Raw genomic sequence first — 21,575 nt, 5'->3', positions numbered from 1 at the left:
ACAAAGCTCATTTTCTCTTGTCTCCTGACCTAAACCTGGGAGAAAACAAATGAAGAAAGCACAACACTGCGAGGAACGTGCGCTGCTCGCGTGTGCGTTTGTGATCGCGGAGCCAGCGGGATGGAGTGCGGGCCTCAGACACGAGGCTATTAGGGTGATGTCCCGTTAGGGAGGAAAATGTTAAAGCCGTTTCTTTGTGCGTGTCTCTTCTTTGTGTTGCCATGATTGGAAATTTCGGCAGTTGAGCAGCTGGCTGAGGCACTTGGCCTTGAACACCGGGATAATTGGAGCTGGGCAGCACAGTTATGCGGAGCACGGTGGGAATGGCAATCTCATTGTGGTGGCAAATGCTCTTTTGTTTAGAGCATCACGGATCACTGCCTGCATCCCAAATCCCAATCCCCTGCTCTGCATCCGCGCTGGGCTCTGCTCCCCGAGGCTCCTCCTGTGCTCTGCTGCTGCCCAACCGGATCCAAACATGCAGAGCATTTGCCATCCAGAGTTTTAAAGTGTATTTTTCTAAATCAGGATGAATATATTTTGCTTTGCACTAACTTTAGCTAAGCATAATAGATCTCATATATTGTATTTTCCAGTGCAATATTTTTTAAAAACATTGTTTAGGTGGATGGGGCCACCCACACTCAGCAGACTGATGTGTGCATAGTACGAAACATTATTGAATGAGTGCCTTATTATCAATATTTAAACACAATCTAGATGATACAATAACGTGTATTAATTCTCACAAGACCTGGCAATCGTGTAAGTTTGCTTTAAAATGCAACCATATTTTGCAAAAAAAAACCAATTTTAACCTAGTTAAGTGTCTTCCCGAGAGTGAATTACTAGCTGTGGACCTTGGCTGAATTCATTTTTGGTCAGTTAAATATATATATAAATATATATATATATATATATATATGTATCACTTTTGCATTTCTACCTATTCTGTAGATTAAAAAGTACATTTATTTCAAGGTTTTCTGTGCAAAATGTGCGACAATATCCTTTCCAAGATTCATTGGAATCCTTTCCATTAAGATTGGAAAAGGAGCCTTCCCTGATTTAGTTGCTTTTGGTTCTCAGTTTCATTTTAGAATATTTTATGGCTCCTTTTCTAGTACTCACATTAATTGCTCTTATCCTTCGTTCCAAGAAAGCTCCCTGTGACCATGTTGGACATTAAGGGGCACAATTTTCACTGCAGTCAGCATGGTTCCCAGTGCTATCATTTTTACCTCTATATTAGATTACGCGTAAGATGTGAAGTGATATTTCCCTGGGAAAGCTTCAAATGCTGGAAAAGGCGAAATACTCTCAGCTCTCACCAGTTTTTCTTTAATGTCCATGTGCAGAGTAAGGTTCACGCAGTTAGTTAATCTCAGGAGGCTGGTGAGGGGATCAGGACAGGGCCTTTCTTCCCTCGTTTAACTCTTATTCTGAGTCTGAACATCAAGCCTGTAGCAGCTACATGGAGCAAATGAAACGGGAATTTAAGCGGGAGTTTAGGGGAAAAGGACTGTCCTAGAGGCCCTCGTAAAACAAACAGGAATGTTTGCCATCAAAAGGGAGAACCCTGTCTGCTTTTTCCCATATTCCGGAGAGCTTTTTTTATCTTCCTCTTTTTTGCTGCCAGGTAGTTGTCCAATTTGCAGGTAAGACTCCTTTTCCAACTGCCCCAAGTTAAATTGTTCAAAAATAAGTGCTAGAACCTTCTCTTTCCCTAAAAATACGGGAATTGGGAACTGCAGCCCTTCAGTGTCCTGTGGCTGCTCCAGCTTCAGCTCCCTCTGCGGAATGACACCCCGGGATGAGGATGGGGGAACATGGAAAATAGAATGAAAAAATAATGTCAGGCATACATATGGTTAATGTAGGGGAAGACTCTTTCTCTTAAAAACAGAGTGGGAGATGGGCCTCTGTGAAGGAATTTAGCACATGTTGCAGAGGTGTGTTTAGTTCTTACACCTCGAGGTTTCTCATCATCTTTTAACAGAAAATGGCAAGAAGGTGGGACTTCTAGGAAGGTCTGTACCACAAGTTTTATTACAAGTAAGTTATAGCGCAAATTGCAGAAGCATCAACATAATCTAATTATTTAGTTAAATATTTGCATTTATGGTAACATTTTCCCCTACTAAATACAAACAGAGATAAAGCTTAAGCTTTTGAGAAGCAGTGCTTTGTGGGTGTATCTTACCCCAAATCAGTGCAGTTGGCATTATGATAGATTGTCTTACGTATGTATAGAGTCAAGTGTATGTGTATATATGTCTTACATATATTACCTACCACCAAACTCACCAGTGGCTGGGTTTGTCTGTGTGCTTCTTTTCTCTTTTGTGTCAATTTGTGTGTTGACATAGTCCTGGGTGATAGGCATACCCTGGAAAGGTCTCTGAAGCTTGAACTCAGCAGGTCAGATGCACAGGGAGATGACAGCTTGCAGCCTACTGCACTTGAACCAGCAGTGTGGTAACTTCCATAGCTTGGAGATAGTTGTAACATCAGCCAAAGAGTAAAATATAAGAAATTAGCATCCCACAGAGCAAAAATTGTTGTCAAACAAAGAATATTGTACCGTGAATTCTGGTTCATTGATCATCAAGAGTATGCAGGTATTAAAGAGGAAAAAAAAAAAAAAGCATTGGCATAAATTGTGGTAAGTTTTAAAGTGTTGATAATACCTCTGAGGTTTGTACCGCTCCTGGTCTCCTTGCTGGAACATAGATGCAGAGCTATCTAGTGTAAACAAAATGTAAGTTTTTTGACTGAGCGTGTTTAATCCTCAGCAAATATATGGGGAAGAAAACACAGACATTAAAGATCTGGTTGAGGCTTCTGTCTGTGCACAGTTCCTGTGCATAGTCAGCACTGGTAGAAGGTGCTTGGGAGCATAAGATCCAGATCTGTCCAGTGGGGCAGATACCATCTTGAGAACATGCTCGTGATTTCTGGAATCCACAAAAGACTAGTTCATTTCTCCAACAGATGTGCCCCAAATATCACTAATCCTCCTGTGTATTTCTTTTTTCCTGTTATTCCTCGCTGAAGCTGGTGCTGTGCTTCGGAGCTGGTCAGGTTTGGGGCTCATGGGGAGCTGAGGGTGCCAGCACCTCGGCAGCTGTGGCCAAAGCGGCTCCGCAGAGCAGACACCTCCATTTTTCCTCATTGTGCTTCTGAGAAACATGGCACCGTGCGGATTTATCTGTGTTGGTAGTGGGAAGGTGGGGCTGGATCCTGTCCTGCTCTTGCCCATTTAGCCAGGTTTTCAACAATGTCCTCCTCTTCAGAGATGCTGGTGGCCCCAGGGCAGTTAGGGAACAGATGTCATCACTGAGGATCCCACTGGGAGGAAGAGCAGGGAGAAAGTCACCAACTTTCCCAGTGAAGGGGAATTGGGAATGGAAGCTTCTTCTGAACAGCCAGAAGAAGCAGGGTTTGGCATTTTGGACCAGAATTTGACCATCAGAAACTCTCACATGCCTTGGGGCCAGCAGATGCCACCCTCAGTGAGAAGCTAATAAAAGAAAATAAAAAGTGATTGTTATTTCAAAGCATCTCATGATTAAAGATCTCATGACCTTCATCCAGTCCCATGATTTTAGGAAATCTGATTTGTGAGTTATCTGATTCGTGAGGTAGCAACAGGATAGCAGCGCAGAATGAATGGGACATGGGCTATCAGTGTTTAACACGGAGTCTGTGGAGCCTTAATGGCATCATCATCTTTTTTTAGCACTTTGGGCCCAGAAAGCCTCGGATGGGGCTCGAGCACGTCTGCCGCGGGGTTATCTCCCCTGCGAGAGCGCCTGTCGCGCTGGGTGTCTGCCAGGCCACACATGTATCCTGGGCTGGGTGGCCTTTATGCTAGTGCGACAGATTTTAAAGACAGATATTTAACAGATTTGCAGGGAGGAATTTTCCCCCTCTTTTTTTTCAATGGATGATTTTAACAACCCCCAAAATTGCTCACTGGAGTGATTGCTTCAACATTTATCATCATTCCAAGTTGCAAGCATTCCAGGTACCAGAGGAAGAGGAGAGTTAATTTTCTCATAATGTGTAACATATCAAACACATTTTTAATGATAATTGGTTCTTTATTAGGGCAGTGGGGATTCTTCAAGAATTTAGTTGCCCTATTTCTTGTCGTTTCTGCAAATCTCTCGTTTTAGGCTGGCTGCTTTAAATCAGCTTCCCAAAGTTTCCATGGTGGTGAAGCAGCTACCGACATGGAGAACAGGATTAATATGTATCTAGAGCAGATGGCAGGAGGGAGGAAAGGAGAGAAGAATCAATTCGAATTAAACAATTACAGATACTGAGTGAAAAATTAATGTGTGTCCAGGGAAGCTGGAAGAAAAGAAACAAGAATATCTGCTGCTTCACGCTAATGTATATTTAATGTGGTATTTCAAGTGAAAATAATCAGAGAACAGTGCAAGTTTTTGAGGACTAATCCATGAATGGGAATATTACAAGAAAATACTGAAGTGTGGAGTAATTCTGTATTCACTTCAAGGCCATGTTGTTTTTAGCAACCTTTCCAATATTATACCTCTCATCGCAAGGTCAGGCAGCTCACAACCAAGACACGGCAGTACTTCTGCACTGACCGGCTTGTTGATGCACATGGATGTCTTGTTTGATCCTCAAATTGTGATGTTCAAGCTCACAACATGTTTACAATTAGGGGATTATTTGTTCACATTTAAAATAACTTCTTTCCTTTATATTTCTTTTCACTTTTTATCATCATTCCTTTTTTGTTTAAACTCTTTCACTACTTCATTTGGAATGTATCAGGGAAGAAACAAGTGAAACCATTTTCTAGACAATTTTTTTCTTTGTCCTTTCTTGTAATGTTATGCCCGATATCCTGCCTTTCATGAAATTCATATTAGAGTATTATAGGGTGATCCCAAGGGCCTTAAAACCAAGAAACACTGCGTAAAGAGCTTTATACATGCCGCAGTTTTTATAGTTGTAAGAGTCATCAATATTAATTGCGAGAATATAAGATTAGCTACCATCCTGTAACAGTAAACCATTTAGTGGCTCGATCTCGTAGCTCTTCAAAGCCCAAGAATCTGCCCGGCAGATAACAGGCAGGCACAGCGCGGTGTTATCTGACAGCGCGTGCTTTAGATTTAGCAGCCAGCGGGACTAACCTTTGCGTTTCCCGCTTGAATTTCACAGAATTGTGATATAAAGGAAGTGTTGTGAGTGATTCCTAAAATACTGGCCAGTGTGAAAGATGAAATTATGCTCAAACAGCAAACGCTGCCTTGGGCAGAGAGGCGTGTGAGGGGTCCCGGCGGCCGCGCTGCAGCGATCCTGTCACAGATTGCGCTTGGACCCAGAGCAATTTGCCAACTTGCCCTCAGGCTCACACTATTTTTTCCTGCTGGACTGGGGCACATCCAGGCTCAGCCCCCTGACCTTCAGCTGCAAGAGGATGCACAATCCCTTCCTTTTTCATTCTGAGACAGCCACGCTTGTGGATGTTGGTGATGTTCTTCCTTTCCATATCCTGAAGTAGCTCTTCCCTTAGGGGCTTCCTAGTTGAGCTCGAGCCTGACAGGCCGCAGCCAGCCCTCCCTGGCAGAGCTCAGACGTGCAGGCCCAAATTCAGCTTCCGGGAGTGTTTTGGGGGCTGTGACTCCCAACTCTGTAGGGTAGTGCCATGGGGTGATGCCTGTCCAGGATGAGGGGTCCACACGAGGCCACAAAGGCTTCGTGTGGCCCTTCTCCTTGTCATTTCCCAGGGTGATCCCCTCATCCTGGACACACAGCATCCCACAGCTACCTAATAACACTGACACGTGGTGTTTCTAAGCAATCCCAGGTACGGTTTTTCCTTTTGGAAAAATATCAAATAAGGATTTACCATGTTTCTTCATGGACCTTTGTGCCTTGAAACATAACAGCAACTTGCAGTTCCTGCAGGGATTTCAGAGAAGATAGATACTTTAATGTATTTTGGTCCATATACATAAAATATGGAAATTCCACATCAAAGGGTATGCTTCAAATTCAGTTCTCATTTGCATGTGTAATGAGAATTCAGAATAATTTTAGTAACTGGGACATTAATTATGCTACACTTGAATGAATGTAGGACAAAGGATCATATTTAGGATTGAATTAACAGCTTTTAAAACTACTTTTTTAACCTGCCATGATGAAAAGCAACAATAAACATAATTCAATATATTTTCAATATACTTTCAATACTTTTAATTAACTTTCAGTTAATTTTCTCTTAAATAGTTTTATGCCTGTAAACCAATGATCTATAAATTCTTACCATATTATCATAGAATTAATAGAAAACCATCAATGACTTCAAGCTTAGGTATTTATATTATGTTTATGTATTGCCATGGCATTTCCCCAGCATGTTAGAATGACAAGAATTTCTCCTTTTAGCTTGGGTCTTGTCTTTTTTTCTCTGTGTGTTCAGGTCTGTGCCTTATTTGCTTTTGCCAAATATATCATTCTGCTCTCAGAAAGCCTGGAAGATTACATTCCACTCTGAGTTGGAGATTTATTTCACACAAGGTTGCACTACTGTTTTAAAAGGGACAAACCTGTGTTTAGTCTTTCATGTAGAAGCTGTGGTTTTGCATTTTTGTGAGAGTTTTGAGAGGATTTATGCAATTATTGAGTTGAGGGAGGATGACTCTGCTTATGCAGTGGACCATCAATTCTCTAAAGCTTTTGATGTGTAGGGGGGCTTTTCCTTCGCACAGGCAATACATCGAGAAGTTTTTCTGCCTTGGTGAGTTACAAAATTTCTAGCAGAAGTAGCACATTGTAGAGCATTTTAATTCCTCTCCAAAGTATTAAGGATGGTGCATTTGCATACTCTTGCCTAACCTGATACAGGCGATAAAGGGAAACAGAAAGGTTAACAAGTGGCTTTTGCAGCACTGCATCTTAATATGATAAAAAGAGAATCTAAGGACATCAGTCCTGAATCAAAAATGCTCTAAACCGGGGCTTGAAGTCAGATTTTCAGCTGTATGGTTTATTACTTAGCTGGTGCAGTAGCATCGCAAAGCCCAGGAATGAGCAGCAGGCTTCCCGTGCGGCTCCAATCTCCCGTCCCATCCCGGTGTGGGAACCCGAGGGAGCCGGGCTGCGGGGGAGGCTGGCGGAGCGGAGCTTCCCGTTCTCATTTGCCTTGTCTGTGAGTCACCACCCGTAGTTCCTGCTGCTTTTACTTCCCTTTAGGAATGCATTTGCACGATTTTAACTGTGTTTGAATGAATGCAATTATATAGTTTTGTAGCAAGCAATCATGCAAATACTAGGTGGTCGGGAACGTGCTCCTTCACCTGGTTGTGTTGAGCAATTTTGCTCTGCATTTGGTTGTGAGTCGTCATTACTGGGTAAAATTCAGGCTTATAAGTCGCCTTCAATTTCTGTGAGCAGCTTATTATGCAGGATCTGAACACTCAATAAAGAATTACCATTGCAATTTCCTTAGAAAGACACTTTCCAAAACATGAGTGTTAAATAATTAGCTCACATCACAGAGTGCTAGCTTTCTGTGTAATTATTAAGTCAGGAGTTGCTTTTGTCCGGGCCACAGCAGACTTTTTTTTAAGTGTATATCCTCTGCACAAACCACAAAATCACAAACTATTTTTTTAAATTATGATCCACTGTCAAATTCTGGGCAAACACAGGAAGTGTTATGGCAAACATACCTAATTTTTCAGAAGCTGTATTTAGTGAATTTTAATACAGATTTTGGAATAGAATAAAGGTGAAGCACATAGAGAAAAACAACTTCAGTAAGCAATACACAAAATCCTTAACTATTGAATGAAGTTATGATGCACATCTCTGAGAGATTCACTAAAGGGCTGTCACCTGCAGAAAATATAGAGGAAAAGATGAAGTAATATGCATATATACATGTATATATATATATGTAATCTCGTCTGCGTTCTGCTCAGCTTTCATACTGGTGCATTTGAAGCCTTGTGACATGGGCAGTAGAGCCAAAATCCACTTAAGGTGAAGTGCAAACACTTATATGTTTACCCAGTTTCCAACCCATAATGAAATACTGGAACAATTTGCACATATTTGGGTTGACCGGGAGTGCACAAGTCGTTTAATGGTGGTGTTACCTCCTCCCATACAGATCTATGCAGCTTTATATTTATCACCAATAATGAGAGCAGCCAAGGAATCTAAAAACTGGAGCCAACACTGTCAAATATTTGAAAGAGGATCACACAGCAAACAATATTGTGAGCCACATTCAGAACTCAGACTTGAAAGACATTGCAGCATCCTTATTCCCCTCCTATTACAGATCCATCCAGATTACAGAAGGAATTGGGGCAGAAGTTTGAGAACAGCTTAACTTGGAGCAGAAATGGTTTTCAAGCCGGCTGCTCAGGGCGCAGTGTTTCACTCCCTGGTGTCTGCTTCCCCCTTGCAGGAGAGTACTGCGAAGTGAATGCGCGCTCCGGCCGCTGCGCGCCCGGCGTGTGCAAGAACGGAGGCACCTGCGTGAACCTGCTCATAGGAGGGTTCAAGTGCGAGTGCCCTCCCGGGGAATACGAGCGACCCTACTGCGAGATGACCACCAGGAGCTTCCCCCCGCAGTCATTCATCACCTTCAAGGGACTGCGGCAGCGCTTCCACTTCACAGTCTCCCTCATGTGAGTTCCTCCTTTTCCTTGTTTATCCCTGCATGGAAGGATTCAAGCTTAGATCTGCATCCGATCGCTTCTCCAGTTGGGTTCGAAGTGTAGTTATTAAATATTGCATGCCACCAATTAACTGTGTGGAGGCAGCTCCTGGTGGGTTTCTCCTTGACAATGACTCCTGTGGGAATGGGGAAGGACCGTGTGTTTAACTTCCTACTGCTGAGGCCACTGAAATGTTGACTGTGTTTCTTTTCCTAGAAACTTTTACCAAAATATTTTACTAAAGAAGGCACTTTTTAAACAAGTGGTTTATTCATCTCCTTTTCCGTGAAGATTAGTATCTGGATGCGCAGAGTCCTTTCTTGGTGGGACGCTGCCAGATCCCATAGGGGTTCGCAAAGGAGGCTGCTTTCAAGCTCTTCTTCAGGCTTGGAGGGAGCACAAGGAGTGTTGAGGAAACACCCGTTGGTTAATGAAAGGTGCCCGGGGACGTCCCTGGAGCAGCGTGGCCCACCAGGGCCTGGTCCCAGGCCTGGCAAGGCAGTGCTGCCTGTTTTTGCCTCTGTGGTCACCTCGAGGGAGGGGAGCTGACAAGATCGGGCCACCAGTGTCATTAGGCCCTGCCTCTGCTCCAGTATGGCTGTCACCAAGGCTGTGCGGCATGGGGACAGGAGTAGGGAGAAGGGGTGTGCGGGTGAGTCAGGGGACCCCACGAGCTTTATGGCCACGCTTTTTGTGCTGGGCGGTGATTTCTCATCCAGGCCTTCCAAGGCTGCAAACACTGGCCAGGTCCCAGCAGCAGTTGTTTGGACAGGCTTGAGGGATGGTTAGATGGGCTGACCTGGATGGGTTTGCCCACGTCTCCAGTATGTAAAGTTTCTTTTCCTGCGTATTTGCAGCCTGCCCTAACAGACTCTGCCACTGGCCTCCTGCCTGGGCTCTCACTTTCCACACAGGGACACTTGAGGGCTCTCAGGGCGGTCAGGGTGGGCAGCAGTGCTGCAAGGGTGACAGCCACGTTTCACGGACCCTGCAGTGAAAATCTCTTCTCTGGAGAAGATTTGTTTTGTTGGGCTGCTAAAGGTAGCGCTCATCTGTAGCAGAACAAGCACTCTAGATGTACATGCAGATTTTCTCCTGAGAAGATGCAGACCAGCAGCTTGTCCTTGGTTTAGCTGGTCAAGATTGACCTTTGGGTCTTCCTCACAGATGACTGAGTAAATAGCACAAGATGTATCAGCCCTGACTCAAAAGGACAAACTTAGGATTTATGGATAGGTAAAAGGACGGTAGCGACAAAGGACACATTTGTTTGTCCTTCTGGAGAAAGGCAGGAATGACAAAACCAACCATGCTTCCTGCTTAGCTGCTCAGCAGCTGCTTGGTGCTTTACATCTCTCTGGGGCCAGGCAGCTTCTTCCCATTTTATTCTTCCTGACTCCTGCAGTCAGATTTTTATAGCATCTTGAGATTTTGGTTAAATCAGAAAATGCAGGTACAGTTTGCAAGCGAGGTAGAGAACGGTTGTGCCTGCAAAGACTGTTTTACAGCATCAGATCTAAATACACGGAAAAGCTGAGAAGCAAAAGGTTCTGTTGGACTTGTCAGATCTACAGTAAGTGCAAACAAAGGAGTGTTCTGGGCCAGCTGCCAGCATAAATTACCTATACTGCCCTTGGACTGTCCCAGCAGCCACGTGGTGTCATTTTTCAGGCTTTCGGGAAAGAGATCTTTGATGTGTAGGGTGCCTCAAGTTAACGTGACTCAAATTCTCCTTGTAGGCATTCCTGAGAAATGGCAAAATGCCGTACCGGGGTGCTTATGCCATGATTTCTTCACAGTCTTTGTAACCTAGATGGCCTATTTATTGCATTCTTCAGTGTGATTATAAGAAGTCTAGGTCATCATGGGAGTTATCCCAAAACTTGTGGGATAATGATTTATTTAGTTTTTTGTACCTGAAATTTATGATTTCATTTCTTGGCTTTTATTATCCTTAAATACAGGTGGAAAACATGACGTGAGGGTGAGCAAGAGCTAGCAGTTTGACTCAACAAAGGATTTGCCATTACATATTTTGTGATTCAAGAACATTCCTAAAATCCCAGGCTTGTTAGCCTGAAATTCTCCTTACATGACAAAGCATGGGATGTTTGTATAGTCCAATCCCTTTCCTAAAATGGGACCTAAAACCTAGCCCATGTATTCATTATTAATATAGATTCATAATATAGATATTCTATAGATAATCTATATTCATTAGGAGTATAGATTCGTAATATAGTGGGGCGTATAGATTTTTTATACCATGCATTGCTGCTCAACACTTTTAGTGAGTGCTGCGCTATACTTTTATTATTTAGGGTGCTGATTTCTGCTCCCAACTTTATACATTTTCCTGTTTTCCTGGCTTCCTCCCAACAGTTGCTTCAATTTTCACTCCATAAGACATTGTCAGTGGAGATGTTTTCTAATTTTTTATTAAATATTTCCATTCTGGAAGAAAGACTGCCTTTGATTTTCTATGTCCTGAGTTTAAAAAGGCCCCTTCTACTATAAAAGAACAGAACTTCTTTCTCCCACTGGTGATAACCAGGCGAGTCCAAAAGCAGTGGTACTGGACTGAATATATGACAAAAAAGATGCATTTGGCTAGTGGTAAAGAACGAAACTGAGCAAACACAGAGAAAAGGAGAAAAAAAGGAGAAAAAAAATACTTTGCCTTCTTTTAAGCAAAATCATAGTAGAGGATTGTAACTGTATCAGAAAATATTTTCAAACAGAACTAATGTCCATTTTATTGTTGCTCAAAGTGAGTGTTTCTCTCCACTAAAGAAGTAGATTATTCAAATATTTCTCATTCCTTTCTGTCATATATATTCTAAACAGATTTCATCAAAAAAAGTTTTGGTGATGTCATAGCCCACAGAAAAATGCGGTTTTTCAAGATGCTTTATATAGGAACTTTTTTTGCTCTACATGAAGTGTATGACACTGAAAAAGGGAAAGTTAATATTTTCTTTATATTGAAATATGTCAACTGTACTCTCTTAATTTGACTTTTACTTCTTTAAAGATTATTTTATTTGTGTTTAATTGTGTTTGTATTTGTGTTGCATTTATGTTTTATTATGTTTAAATATATTTAGAAATAAAGATATATTTCAAAATCTAATTTAAAGTAATCAAAATGGCAATAGAATGTTTTGATTGACTATAGTGGATATCTTTTGGGATTCTCCCTCTTCATAAATAATAGCATTTCTATGGCGCAGAAGTTCCCATTTCTGTAGAGCTCAGTTTCAGGCTGTTGGTTCTGAAGGGTTTCACCTATATATGATGATTCTGAATGGCAGGGTAGCTTGATCTTGTATCTTGGACCTCGAGAATTAGCCTGATTTAGGTTAACCCTCTTCTACAAATGACTCAAATACTGAACACGGCTCAAGTAAAACTCCCTGGCACGAGTTAAGTGAAGTGATTCTTGTGAGTCAAGCCACGTCTACGAGCAAGACCCTAGGCAGCGTAACAAAAACATCAAGGACTGGCATTTGACATTTAAATAAAAATCAATGCCAAAAAATATTTGTTAGCAAAAGTTGGTTATCAGACTTACATATGTTGTGAATCACACATAGTGTGAGATTCCCATGGTTTTGCTCCTCATCTCTTTATATAATATTAATATTTGTTAAAATGTTTATGTAAAATTTTTTGAAGTGTTGGAAGTTTTGCATTCCTAAGCAGAGGAGAAGTACATGTAAATCCCCAAAGATGTTAGGATTCAATTAAAAATTCTAAAAGACACAGAACATGCAGAAGTTTTCAAAGGAAGAAGTTCTGTGTAGAGAAAAAACAGGCTTTGCTGGAAACAAGTTGCCTATTTGTTTTCAGGAAAGGTGTGATGCCTCCTGTATTAGAAGCACAGGAAAAAGAAAAAGAGAAATACCCACTATATAGAGCTGATTAGTGGAATCACTAAAGTGTTTATTTTCCTTCCTCCAGTTGCCTTAACTGTTGATTGATGAACCCCGATTATCTGCACAACATTATTAAAGTAACTCTTATCTCTCTTCCCCCCTTCCCTCACCAGCAGTTCTTTCTAATCTGTTTATGACTCTCCTTGTAGCATCTAGCACTTAGACAGTAAGCAGGCAGCAAGTCTTGCCCCTTTGATGTGAAATACTTGCTGGCTTCTGGGCTGTTTGCAAAGTGTAGTAGCTGCTACTGTTTGAGTAGTCTCGGGTACTCACTCTGAAGTGTGTCTGTGCATCATTTTATCTTTTTTTAGGGTCGGTATCTACAGCAAAGCTTTGCAAATATGCACAGTAGTTTCTGTCGTTTCTGTCTTGCTCGTCTCTGTAGATTGCGAGATAATATATTTATCCTGCTACTTTATTTTATAATTTTATGTTCAAAGAAAGATGCAAGGCTTGCTTTTCTGGTAATGCATCTTCCCTCAAGGGGCCTCAGCTGTCAGTCTGTGTCCTGTGAGCCCTTGGGCATGAAGTGATTCCTGCTCTCTGTGCCCTAGGTTCGCCACGCGGGAGAGGAACGCGCTGCTGCTCTACAACGGGCGCTTCAACGAGAAGCACGACTTCCTCGCGCTGGAGATCGTTGAGGAGCAGATCCAGCTCACGTTCTCCGCGGGTGAGGCTTCCTGCTGCTCACCACATCTGCTCAGTGCTCTTGGAAATGCACTTTATGATTTTATATGGCTGTTTGCTGCCTTGTTAATCGAGTAACTGATTGACCTGGTACAGTTAACGACTGGGACAGAGTTGCAAAATACTCTAGACTGTAGCAGTTTGCGGTGGTAACAGACACTGTTATAGGTAGGAGCTTGTCAACATATCGGTTATAAAAGGCAGAGTTTATGACTGCTCTAAAAGATTGGCTGTAGCTTGAAAGTTGGCCTCATAGCCAATATTTGCTTAAAAGGGACTTCCTTTAATCATGCTGTGATTCATTTTGTGTATTTATTCTATTTTACACTACACCATCAGGAAAACTAGGTCCATAAATGTTGTCCAAAATTCATACATGAGCCAAAGCAAACGAAAACTGCCTGCCACTCTATTAATTTTTGATAAACAGCACCATCCCTGCAGTTGTGGGTGTGAATTAAAGCACCTCCCACTGGGTGAAGTGGTGAAACACAAGAAATCAGAAGACCCAACCTGGCAGTTCCATGCTGGGGTGGGCGAGGGAGCCTGGGCGCTTCAGCTCTTGCTTTCACTGTGTGTGAAGACAAAGCCAGCACTTCTGATAGGCCGTTTCCACAGTGGCAGAGGCGCAGAGGCTGTCAGCACGTAGCCTGAGGTCCTCAGCAGCAGGGTCGTTGGCTGGGCTTTTGTGCAGGTTAGGTGAGCCTGTGTAACTAAACACAGCCTTATTGCCTGTCTTCCAGTTTCCAGGTGGACCTACGGATCACGAGCATCTCCAGATAATTTTTTTTTGAAAGTGAGACATGGCAAACCATTAAAGAACCGTAAAAGAATAGACACGGAGCCCATGCTGGGGCTGCACAGTCGCCACCAGTGCTGCTCTTAGCCATGAGACCCTGCTGTGAACCCTGAGTGACCCACGGGTTTTCCCCATGTGTCAAAGGACATATCTGTGCCCTTAAAGATGCTCCAGTTTCACTTCTTTATTACTTATATGATGCCCAAGTCAGATTTTAAGGCAGGCTTTTAACTAGATCAGTACAATGCAATAACATGCCACGGGTGGAGAAATTTACTGTATTCTGTATTTGTCCTCCACCTGCCTAAACTTGAATCAAATTGCTAGGAAGGCACCCGGAGGATGAATGAGAATAAATTCCACTTGCACTAATGTGCATTTAAATGTGGAGAAACTCCTTTAAAATACATGAAACTAAATTTAGATTTGCACTACTGCACCTGAGAGCAGGTCTGGTCCTGCATGTTATAAATGGTATTTTATTTGGAAGAAGAATGCTTTATGTTTTATGGTTTTAAGGAGCATGCAACGAACAGTGGAAGCTTTGGACATTTGATATGATTGTTTTACCTGTCAAAACATTTATTTTGGAGTAAGCAAAGCAAAATGATTGGAGACCATGATCTTACTTTTGCAGAAGCTTCCAGCTGAATTAAAAAAAATCGTTTTTCCACATTTTTTTCTATCAGCAAATGAAGCCCATTTCAAAGTAAGATGTTGACTGTGCACTAAACTAAAATCTATAGTATTTAAATAACAAAGCAATATAGGATAGAATTTAAAGGATAGTGAAGGATTCAGGGCAGAGTTGTAGTTGCAAATAAAAAGGACAAAATCCATTTTAAGTTCAACAATAATGTGAACTTTGTTAGCTTATGGGAGGGAGCTATTTTTCCTGTGGTTTATTATGTAGAATTTTCCAACCATTTCTCCCCATCTTCCTCAGTAACAGGAACTTTTGCCCAGAATTAAAAAAAAAAAAAGAGAGAGAGAAGGAAAAAGAGAGAAAACCTACAATCTATTCTCTGTTCCAGGTCTTTATGTGCTGCTGACCAAATATGTATTTTGCTCTTATATCAGAACAGATATGCCTAGTGCTAAGCTGGATGAGCTGACTCAGGTTAATTTAAATGCTTCTACTTTAAAATTGCAGTATAAAGAACCCTCTTTAAAACTGAAGAACTGAAAGGCTGCCAATAGTTTTTTTAATCACAGGTAAAAATTTGCTTGGGGAAATGTTGCCGTCTGTATGCTCCGTACCTGTAGCTGCCTAGCCAGGAGTATTGACCCATTTCAGATTCTCCTTGTCGACTAGCGTAGGCTTCCTTTCCCTATCCAAATATCCCCATATAACGCTCTTCAAGGCAAGGAAAAAAACCCTCAGTGAGCTGCTTTGACAGAGAAGCAGCAAAATTCCTGCCCAGGCTTTCCTCAGCTGAGCACTTGAGCAATAGCTGTGCCTACCAAACACATCTGCTACTGCAGCTCTGCAAAAGCGCTATAGAAAATAACAGAATTCACTGGAAGGTGCCTGAAGCTGTTCCTGTGTCTGTGCTCCGAAGCTACGCAGGGAAATTGAGGACACTCCCAGGACGAAATTCCATATTTCAGGCGGAGGGGCCCGGGGGCGTCCCGGTGGGCTGGGGGTCTCCCCACATTCGGTGTGTGCAGAGGGCCCAAGCTCCGTGGCGCTGACCTGCTTTTCCCTGTGCTCTTGCTGCCCTCGCAGGGGAGACCACGACCACGGTGGCGCCGTTCGTGGCCGGAGGGGTCAGCGACGGGCAGTGGCACTCGGTCCAGGTGCACTACTACAACAAGGTAAGGCCATGCGTCCTGCTGGCACTCGTGTCCCCTGCAAAGGGACCAATGCAGCAGGTCCTCTAGCTGCCACCCAGCGTGTGCCGGGGACCTGAATTTTACCTGTTTCACCAGGCACACAGCACAGGTCTGCACAAACAGTATCCATCTTGTTAAGTCAAAAAATCCTACTGAAGGCTTTTGAGTGTTGGCTCAAGAGTGCAAAATCCCACCTAGCCCTTTCCCAAAACAGCGGTGTTTCTGAAAACCCATCATAGAAGTGACCAGATACTTGAAACACTTTAAGCTTTCAGTTTTTCAAGCTTTTCTGCAGTGCCAGGGCACCTGAGGCTGCTACTTTGTTGAACTGGACCTTTCTGAAGAATTGTGCATTGTGGTAACTTTCAGTGTAGTAACTACAAACCACTATTGGAGATTTTACTGAAACAAAATTGTTCTGCTTAACCACCTTTTCTTATGTAAAATGACCAAGCAGCATAGTTAGCACAAGCTTATGTGGTTTGGAAAAGCAGGCGAGAGGATTTTTGATGCTTCTCAGTTGACGCTGGCCATCTTATTAATACTCATTTACTGGGTAACAAGGTTGAAAAGAGAAATGCGGAACTGGGGCTCCCTGGGGTGCCCTGCAGCTCTGGGGGATCCTGTCTGCGCCGGCCCTGAGCACTTGGAGCTGAGCGGCTGCTCTGTGCAGGGGAAAATGCAGGAGGGGAGGGCGACGCTTCCCGTGTCCTGGGTCACTGTTTACAGATCCACTCCAGGGCCCTTCTATTTGTAACAGAAATTAAAGAATTCGTCTGGTCACTGAGGAGCGCTGCTTTTAAGTCTGGCATGGCTTAAAGCGTCATGAAGGTTTAAATAAGGAAATAGAGGAGTATTGTTGGCTGCAAAAAGGAAAGAGGATACTAATGTAGGAAGCTGAATGGAGGACGATGGATTAATATGATCAACAAGTTATTTTTTTTTCCTTCTGCATCTTTTCACTGCAGTTCTTGTGTTGGTTTGCATGAGCAGATTAACAATTTAATTGAACTCCTACGCGGGGTCTCCTCACCTGCAGGTATTATATTGAGGAAATAAAAAAACCTTTTTAATTTTCATACTTTTACAGAATTTCAGCTCGCTATTATATGAAGCAAGAGGAAAGTAAAAGTTGGTGCATCTCAACGTGCATCTGTGCATGCAGCAAGGGTCTTCTTACATACTGTAGGGTGGTGCTTAATGTACTTTCTTATGTACTGTAACATGGCACCAAGCAGATAAGGGCCCCAGGCAGCTCCGGGACACTCTTTAAAAGACAAAGGGTCTGACACAGGAGTTAAAAATAAACCATGGGCTCATTTTCAGGGCCTGCTGCTGTTTGAATGGATACACAGGTGAATCACATTAGCAGTGCCCATTTGATTTCCTACCATTAAAGCATCAACCCTGGCATCGTTTTCTTCTCTGGAGCCAGTTCCCATGGGCAGGAGGGGCCTAGAAGGGAAAGCAGAGAGACTCTCTGTCTCTGGGGCCAGTTTTATGCCAGAAAACAGCACTAATAGAAAGCTTTTGCCCTTGGGTGGAAGTGCAAAGCCATGAACAATGTTGTCAACCTGTGGAAAGCAGCGCTTTGCCCTTTCCTACCCGTGCCAGAGACAGAGGTCATCACGGTTCTTCCTTTTTTTATTTTATTTATTCCAGAAATGTTGGGTTTGGGCTGGCAGAAGGGAGCTCAGGCACCACTCTCGGGTTAGCAGCCTGTGGAACTATTCAGCAAATAACACAAGTAGTAGTGTGTTGGTGAGTGTGTTCAGAAAGCTCTCAGGGGCTGCCAGCCTGAGAAGAGCACAAGTTGACCCAGCTCTCGGGGGGCTGCTGGGCAGGGGTCTCCGGAGGGAGCCCTGCCTTGTGTGGCACCTGGCTCTCCCTGGCATCTGTTTGCACAGCGGTTCCTTGGCTATTTTGTGTTTTAACAAAGTGGGAAGGAAAATCCCTGTGAGGGGGTTGCAAAGACAAAGGTAATTTAGGCATTTGGGTTCTACCAAGAGCTGGGCCACGCTAACGTTAAGTAATTGTTAAGTTAATTAATTGTTAAGCAATTGTTAAGTATTTTTAAAGTAACATTTTAGTACTAAACTGGAAGTTGCTCGGGTTATTTCTGTCTTACTGTATTAGTACAGTGTCTAACAAAAAAAGGGGGTTAGTCCTCCTTGGAGCTTTTGGATACTGCTGTAAATCAAGTAAGTAAAGCTACATTTCATCACACTTGAGATTAATTTTTCATCCTTAGCTTTTGGGGAGAACAACTGACAGACTTTTGATACATAATCAAACTGACTTCAGTCCAAAGCGAATTTTTGTAGATGAATTTTCATACTTTTGAAAGCTGTACTTGAAATCAGAGTTGCTAATACATAGATATGGTAGAATTTGAGCATTTTCTTGGCATCTGGGCTTTGTAGATGGCATTTTGCTAAGCACCACTGATATTTGCATTCCAGGAGTGTCTGACATGGGTGGGGGGGGGGTCTCTGCTAGGAAACATCTACAGCAGCTCATTCCTTAACACCAGGCAGCTCAGATGCTAGAGATGCTGCTAACCTTCAAACTTTTGCTTTGAAGCAAGGCTGCTGCAAAGTCAGCTTGGGAATAATCTGCCAACAGCAGCTGCTTACCGTGACCTCTGCAGAGGAGCAGCAAAGCAGTTCTCTCCTGGATAAAGTATTTTGTGCTTTATTAGGGATGCTGTTGTGTAGCAGCATTGTGAAACACTGCTGCAGGGTGTACAAGTACCTGAGGGGAGAATGTAGGGAGGATGGGGCCAAATTCTTCTCGGTGGTGGCCAGCAACAGGACAAGGGATAATGGGTACAAATTGAAACACAGGCGGTTCCACCTCCATGTGAGGAAGAACTTCTTTCCTGTGAGGGTGACAGAGCCCTGGAACAGGCTGCCCAGAGAGGCTGTGGAGTCTCCTTCTCTGGAGATCTTGCAAACCCGCCTGGTTGCCGCCCTGTGCCACGTGCTCTGGGTGTCCCTGCTGGAGAGGGGAGTTGGACTGTGTGATCTCTAGAGGTGCCTTCCAACCTCAACCATTCTGGGATTCTGGGGTTCTGTGCAGTGAAGCAGGCTGTGTGAGGTGAGGAGGGGAGGCAGTGTTGTTGCACTGAATGTATGCTGAGTTTCTTGAAGGGAGAACACCAAGGAGAAGGAATTGGCAGCTGTGAGAGAGCAGAAGGGAACTAGGAATGTTTCACAGCCGTTCTCTTGTTTCAGTTATGCATTCAAAGCCTTGTCAGCTACACAGTAGCAAGGTATTGGTTTTACCTGCTAGCAGAGTTCCTGCAGTTCCAGATGTTTGCTGACAGCTGGGGGAATGTTATCTTCAAGGAGCCTGATCCCACAACCATGAAAATCCATGAGAAGTATTAAACTAAAGGCAATGTACAAGGCCTGCTTTCTGAAGAGGTGTATTTATTTATAAGGCATGTTTTGGGGTGGGGTTTCTGGATGGACAGCTGAGAGGACGGGGAGAGTCTCAGGTTGGCCCAGCTGCTGCTCGGGGCTGCTTGGGGCTGCTCGTTGATCCGTCCTGCGGCTCTGCGGAGCCCAGCGGCCTTGGTGACACGGAGCAGAGCTGATCCTGCTGCTGCTCGTCCACTTGGAGCGAGCCCAAACCCACCAGGCCGCTGGATGCAGCGCTCAGCGCCAGCAGTGCCGTATAGAACACCTGGCACTGCTGCACATGCAGGATCACACGTGGCTGCAGGCAGCCAGCCCTGGTGTAGCACGTTTTAGCGAGCCTAGTCATGGATCATGGGTTTTCTTCAGTGAAAACTCCATTCTCCCAAACTTGGGGTAGAGATGCAATTTTGTCCAGAATTTAAGCTATATCATCAAGTTTATGTTAATGTTTTACCTGACTCATTACCCCAGGGCAGAATTCATCATTTGGCACAAGATAAAAGTGTTTTTTGTATGGACATGTTCCCTTAATTATAGAGGGCACGTACATGTATATTTATATATTGTATACCTGATGTTTTACTTATACATATATGACATCAAAGTTGCTTGAGGATGTTACTGTTCTACATCTTCTTCTCTTTCTGCATCTGGTTAGGGAAGGGTAATTTTACCTAAAAGGACAGAAAACCTGAAAAGAGCAGAGAGAAACATGATCTGGGTGTCTGCTGTGCCTTATAGCAATTCACTGGAGGCTGGAGTGAACAAATCCCTGCATGACTCTCAGAATGACTCAGAAAAGCCATGGCCATAAGAAGGAGCACGATGTGTGCAGGAGATCCTCGTCCCTGGGCAAGAGGTGCTTCAGGAATCATCCGGGTCCCTCAAGCTTCGAGCCTCCTAGCAAGGAAATAGCTGAGACAAACGTCACACTTTTTCCAGAACTGGGCTAAGGCTGCTTGTCATATTTGTCAGTAGGTAGTAAGTTACTGCTCTTGTGCTCTTTCATGCCATTTCTTTAGGCCACTGAAGTGTATTTTGTTCTGTTTCAGATTCTGGACTGTCTTGTGGATATCCCATGTGAAAGGCATTTTCTGTATCTCTCTTGCATCCTTTCACAAGTTACTATTAACAGGGGACCTGCTGCTTTCCATCCCTGTTCCCATCAGGCAGAGCTCAGAGTTTAGCTTGAAGACAGAGTCCAAACTAAACAGGCAAATTCTTCAATTAAACTTAAAATAAATGACTGCTGCTTAGGGCTGATCATCACTTCATTGCACATTCAAAATGCAGTATGTGGCTTGCTCTCAATCAGAATCACTTGTGCTTTCAAAAATCTCCTGCCTGTGGTAAGTGATGGTTTCTCTTGAGCTAACTGGCCTTCATTTGGGGCAAGCTGGAGCTTGACTATCACTGCGGTCTGAGCTAGAGCTACAGAGATTCAACTCTCAGCCCACTCAAGCAGGAGCATTTGCCAGAGCCTTTTCTTCCTGCAGAGCTTGTGTCTACCCCTCACCTTCTGACTGCAGCTGTTTCCGTGTGCCACAATACCCCATTACAGTGCCAAGACCCATGCGGTGATTGATTTTTCATACCTCAGGTACGTGTTGCAGCCCTGTGTTGTGCCTGATCAGGCAGACGGTGAGTGGGCAGGGAGGGGAGCCTTTGCCCCAGCACGCACGTTCCTCGGCTGACGCTGGTCCAGGTGACTATTGAGCCTGGCTAGATAGCTGCGGTACAGCACTGATTTGTGTCTGCACTCACAAACCGTCCGTATTGCTTACGGTGCCCAGCTATGAGCACGCTGGAAGATGGCAAAGAAACCACCTCGATGTCTGGAGAGAGCCCAGCCAGCCCCGTCTGCTCATGCAGTTTGAGTGACCACTCTCCAGAGCTGCTCTCCAGAGCTGCTGTCTGCCCTGTGGCCTCAAGGCTCCAGAGAAAAATTAAGGGCCACTGAGAGCAGAAGATGTTGAGGACAAAGTGGTACCGGGACTGCTGCCAGCCCTGGCAGTCTTGGGATGAAGTGGCTCCCAACAGAGCAATGGATCCCTGCTACATTTGCTTGAAACTCCAGGGATGAAGTGAGAGAAGTAATGGGATCAGAAAGGAAAAGGCAGGAAGGAAAAAGCATCCCTAGGACAGCTTAGAGGTTCATTTGCGCAGC

At 43.7% G+C, this 21,575-nt stretch overlaps 1 protein-coding gene across 1 annotated transcript in view; it reads left to right on the top strand.

Moving 5' to 3' along the window:
- The window catches only part of CELSR1 (cadherin EGF LAG seven-pass G-type receptor 1), a 157,659-nt gene that overhangs the window by 74,526 nt on the left and 61,558 nt on the right, over positions 1-21,575 (top strand). Inside the window, exons 3-5 of the mRNA XM_088533246.1 lie at positions 8,471-8,693; positions 13,216-13,331; positions 15,877-15,965. Of these exons, the coding sequence (XP_088389372.1) occupies positions 8,471-8,693; positions 13,216-13,331; positions 15,877-15,965 (428 nt within the window). The remainder of the gene's footprint in view (positions 1-8,470; positions 8,694-13,215; positions 13,332-15,876; positions 15,966-21,575) is intronic.

This window comes from Tinamus guttatus, unplaced genomic scaffold (assembly GCF_059628265.1).
Source record: "Tinamus guttatus ecotype Peru unplaced genomic scaffold, ASM5962826v1 Tinamus_guttatus_pri_ptg000489l, whole genome shotgun sequence".
Taxonomy (NCBI): domain Eukaryota; kingdom Metazoa; phylum Chordata; class Aves; order Tinamiformes; family Tinamidae; genus Tinamus; species Tinamus guttatus.
The sequence above is the reverse complement of the archived record's forward strand: the minus strand, read 5'-3'. Positions and strand labels throughout refer to the sequence as shown.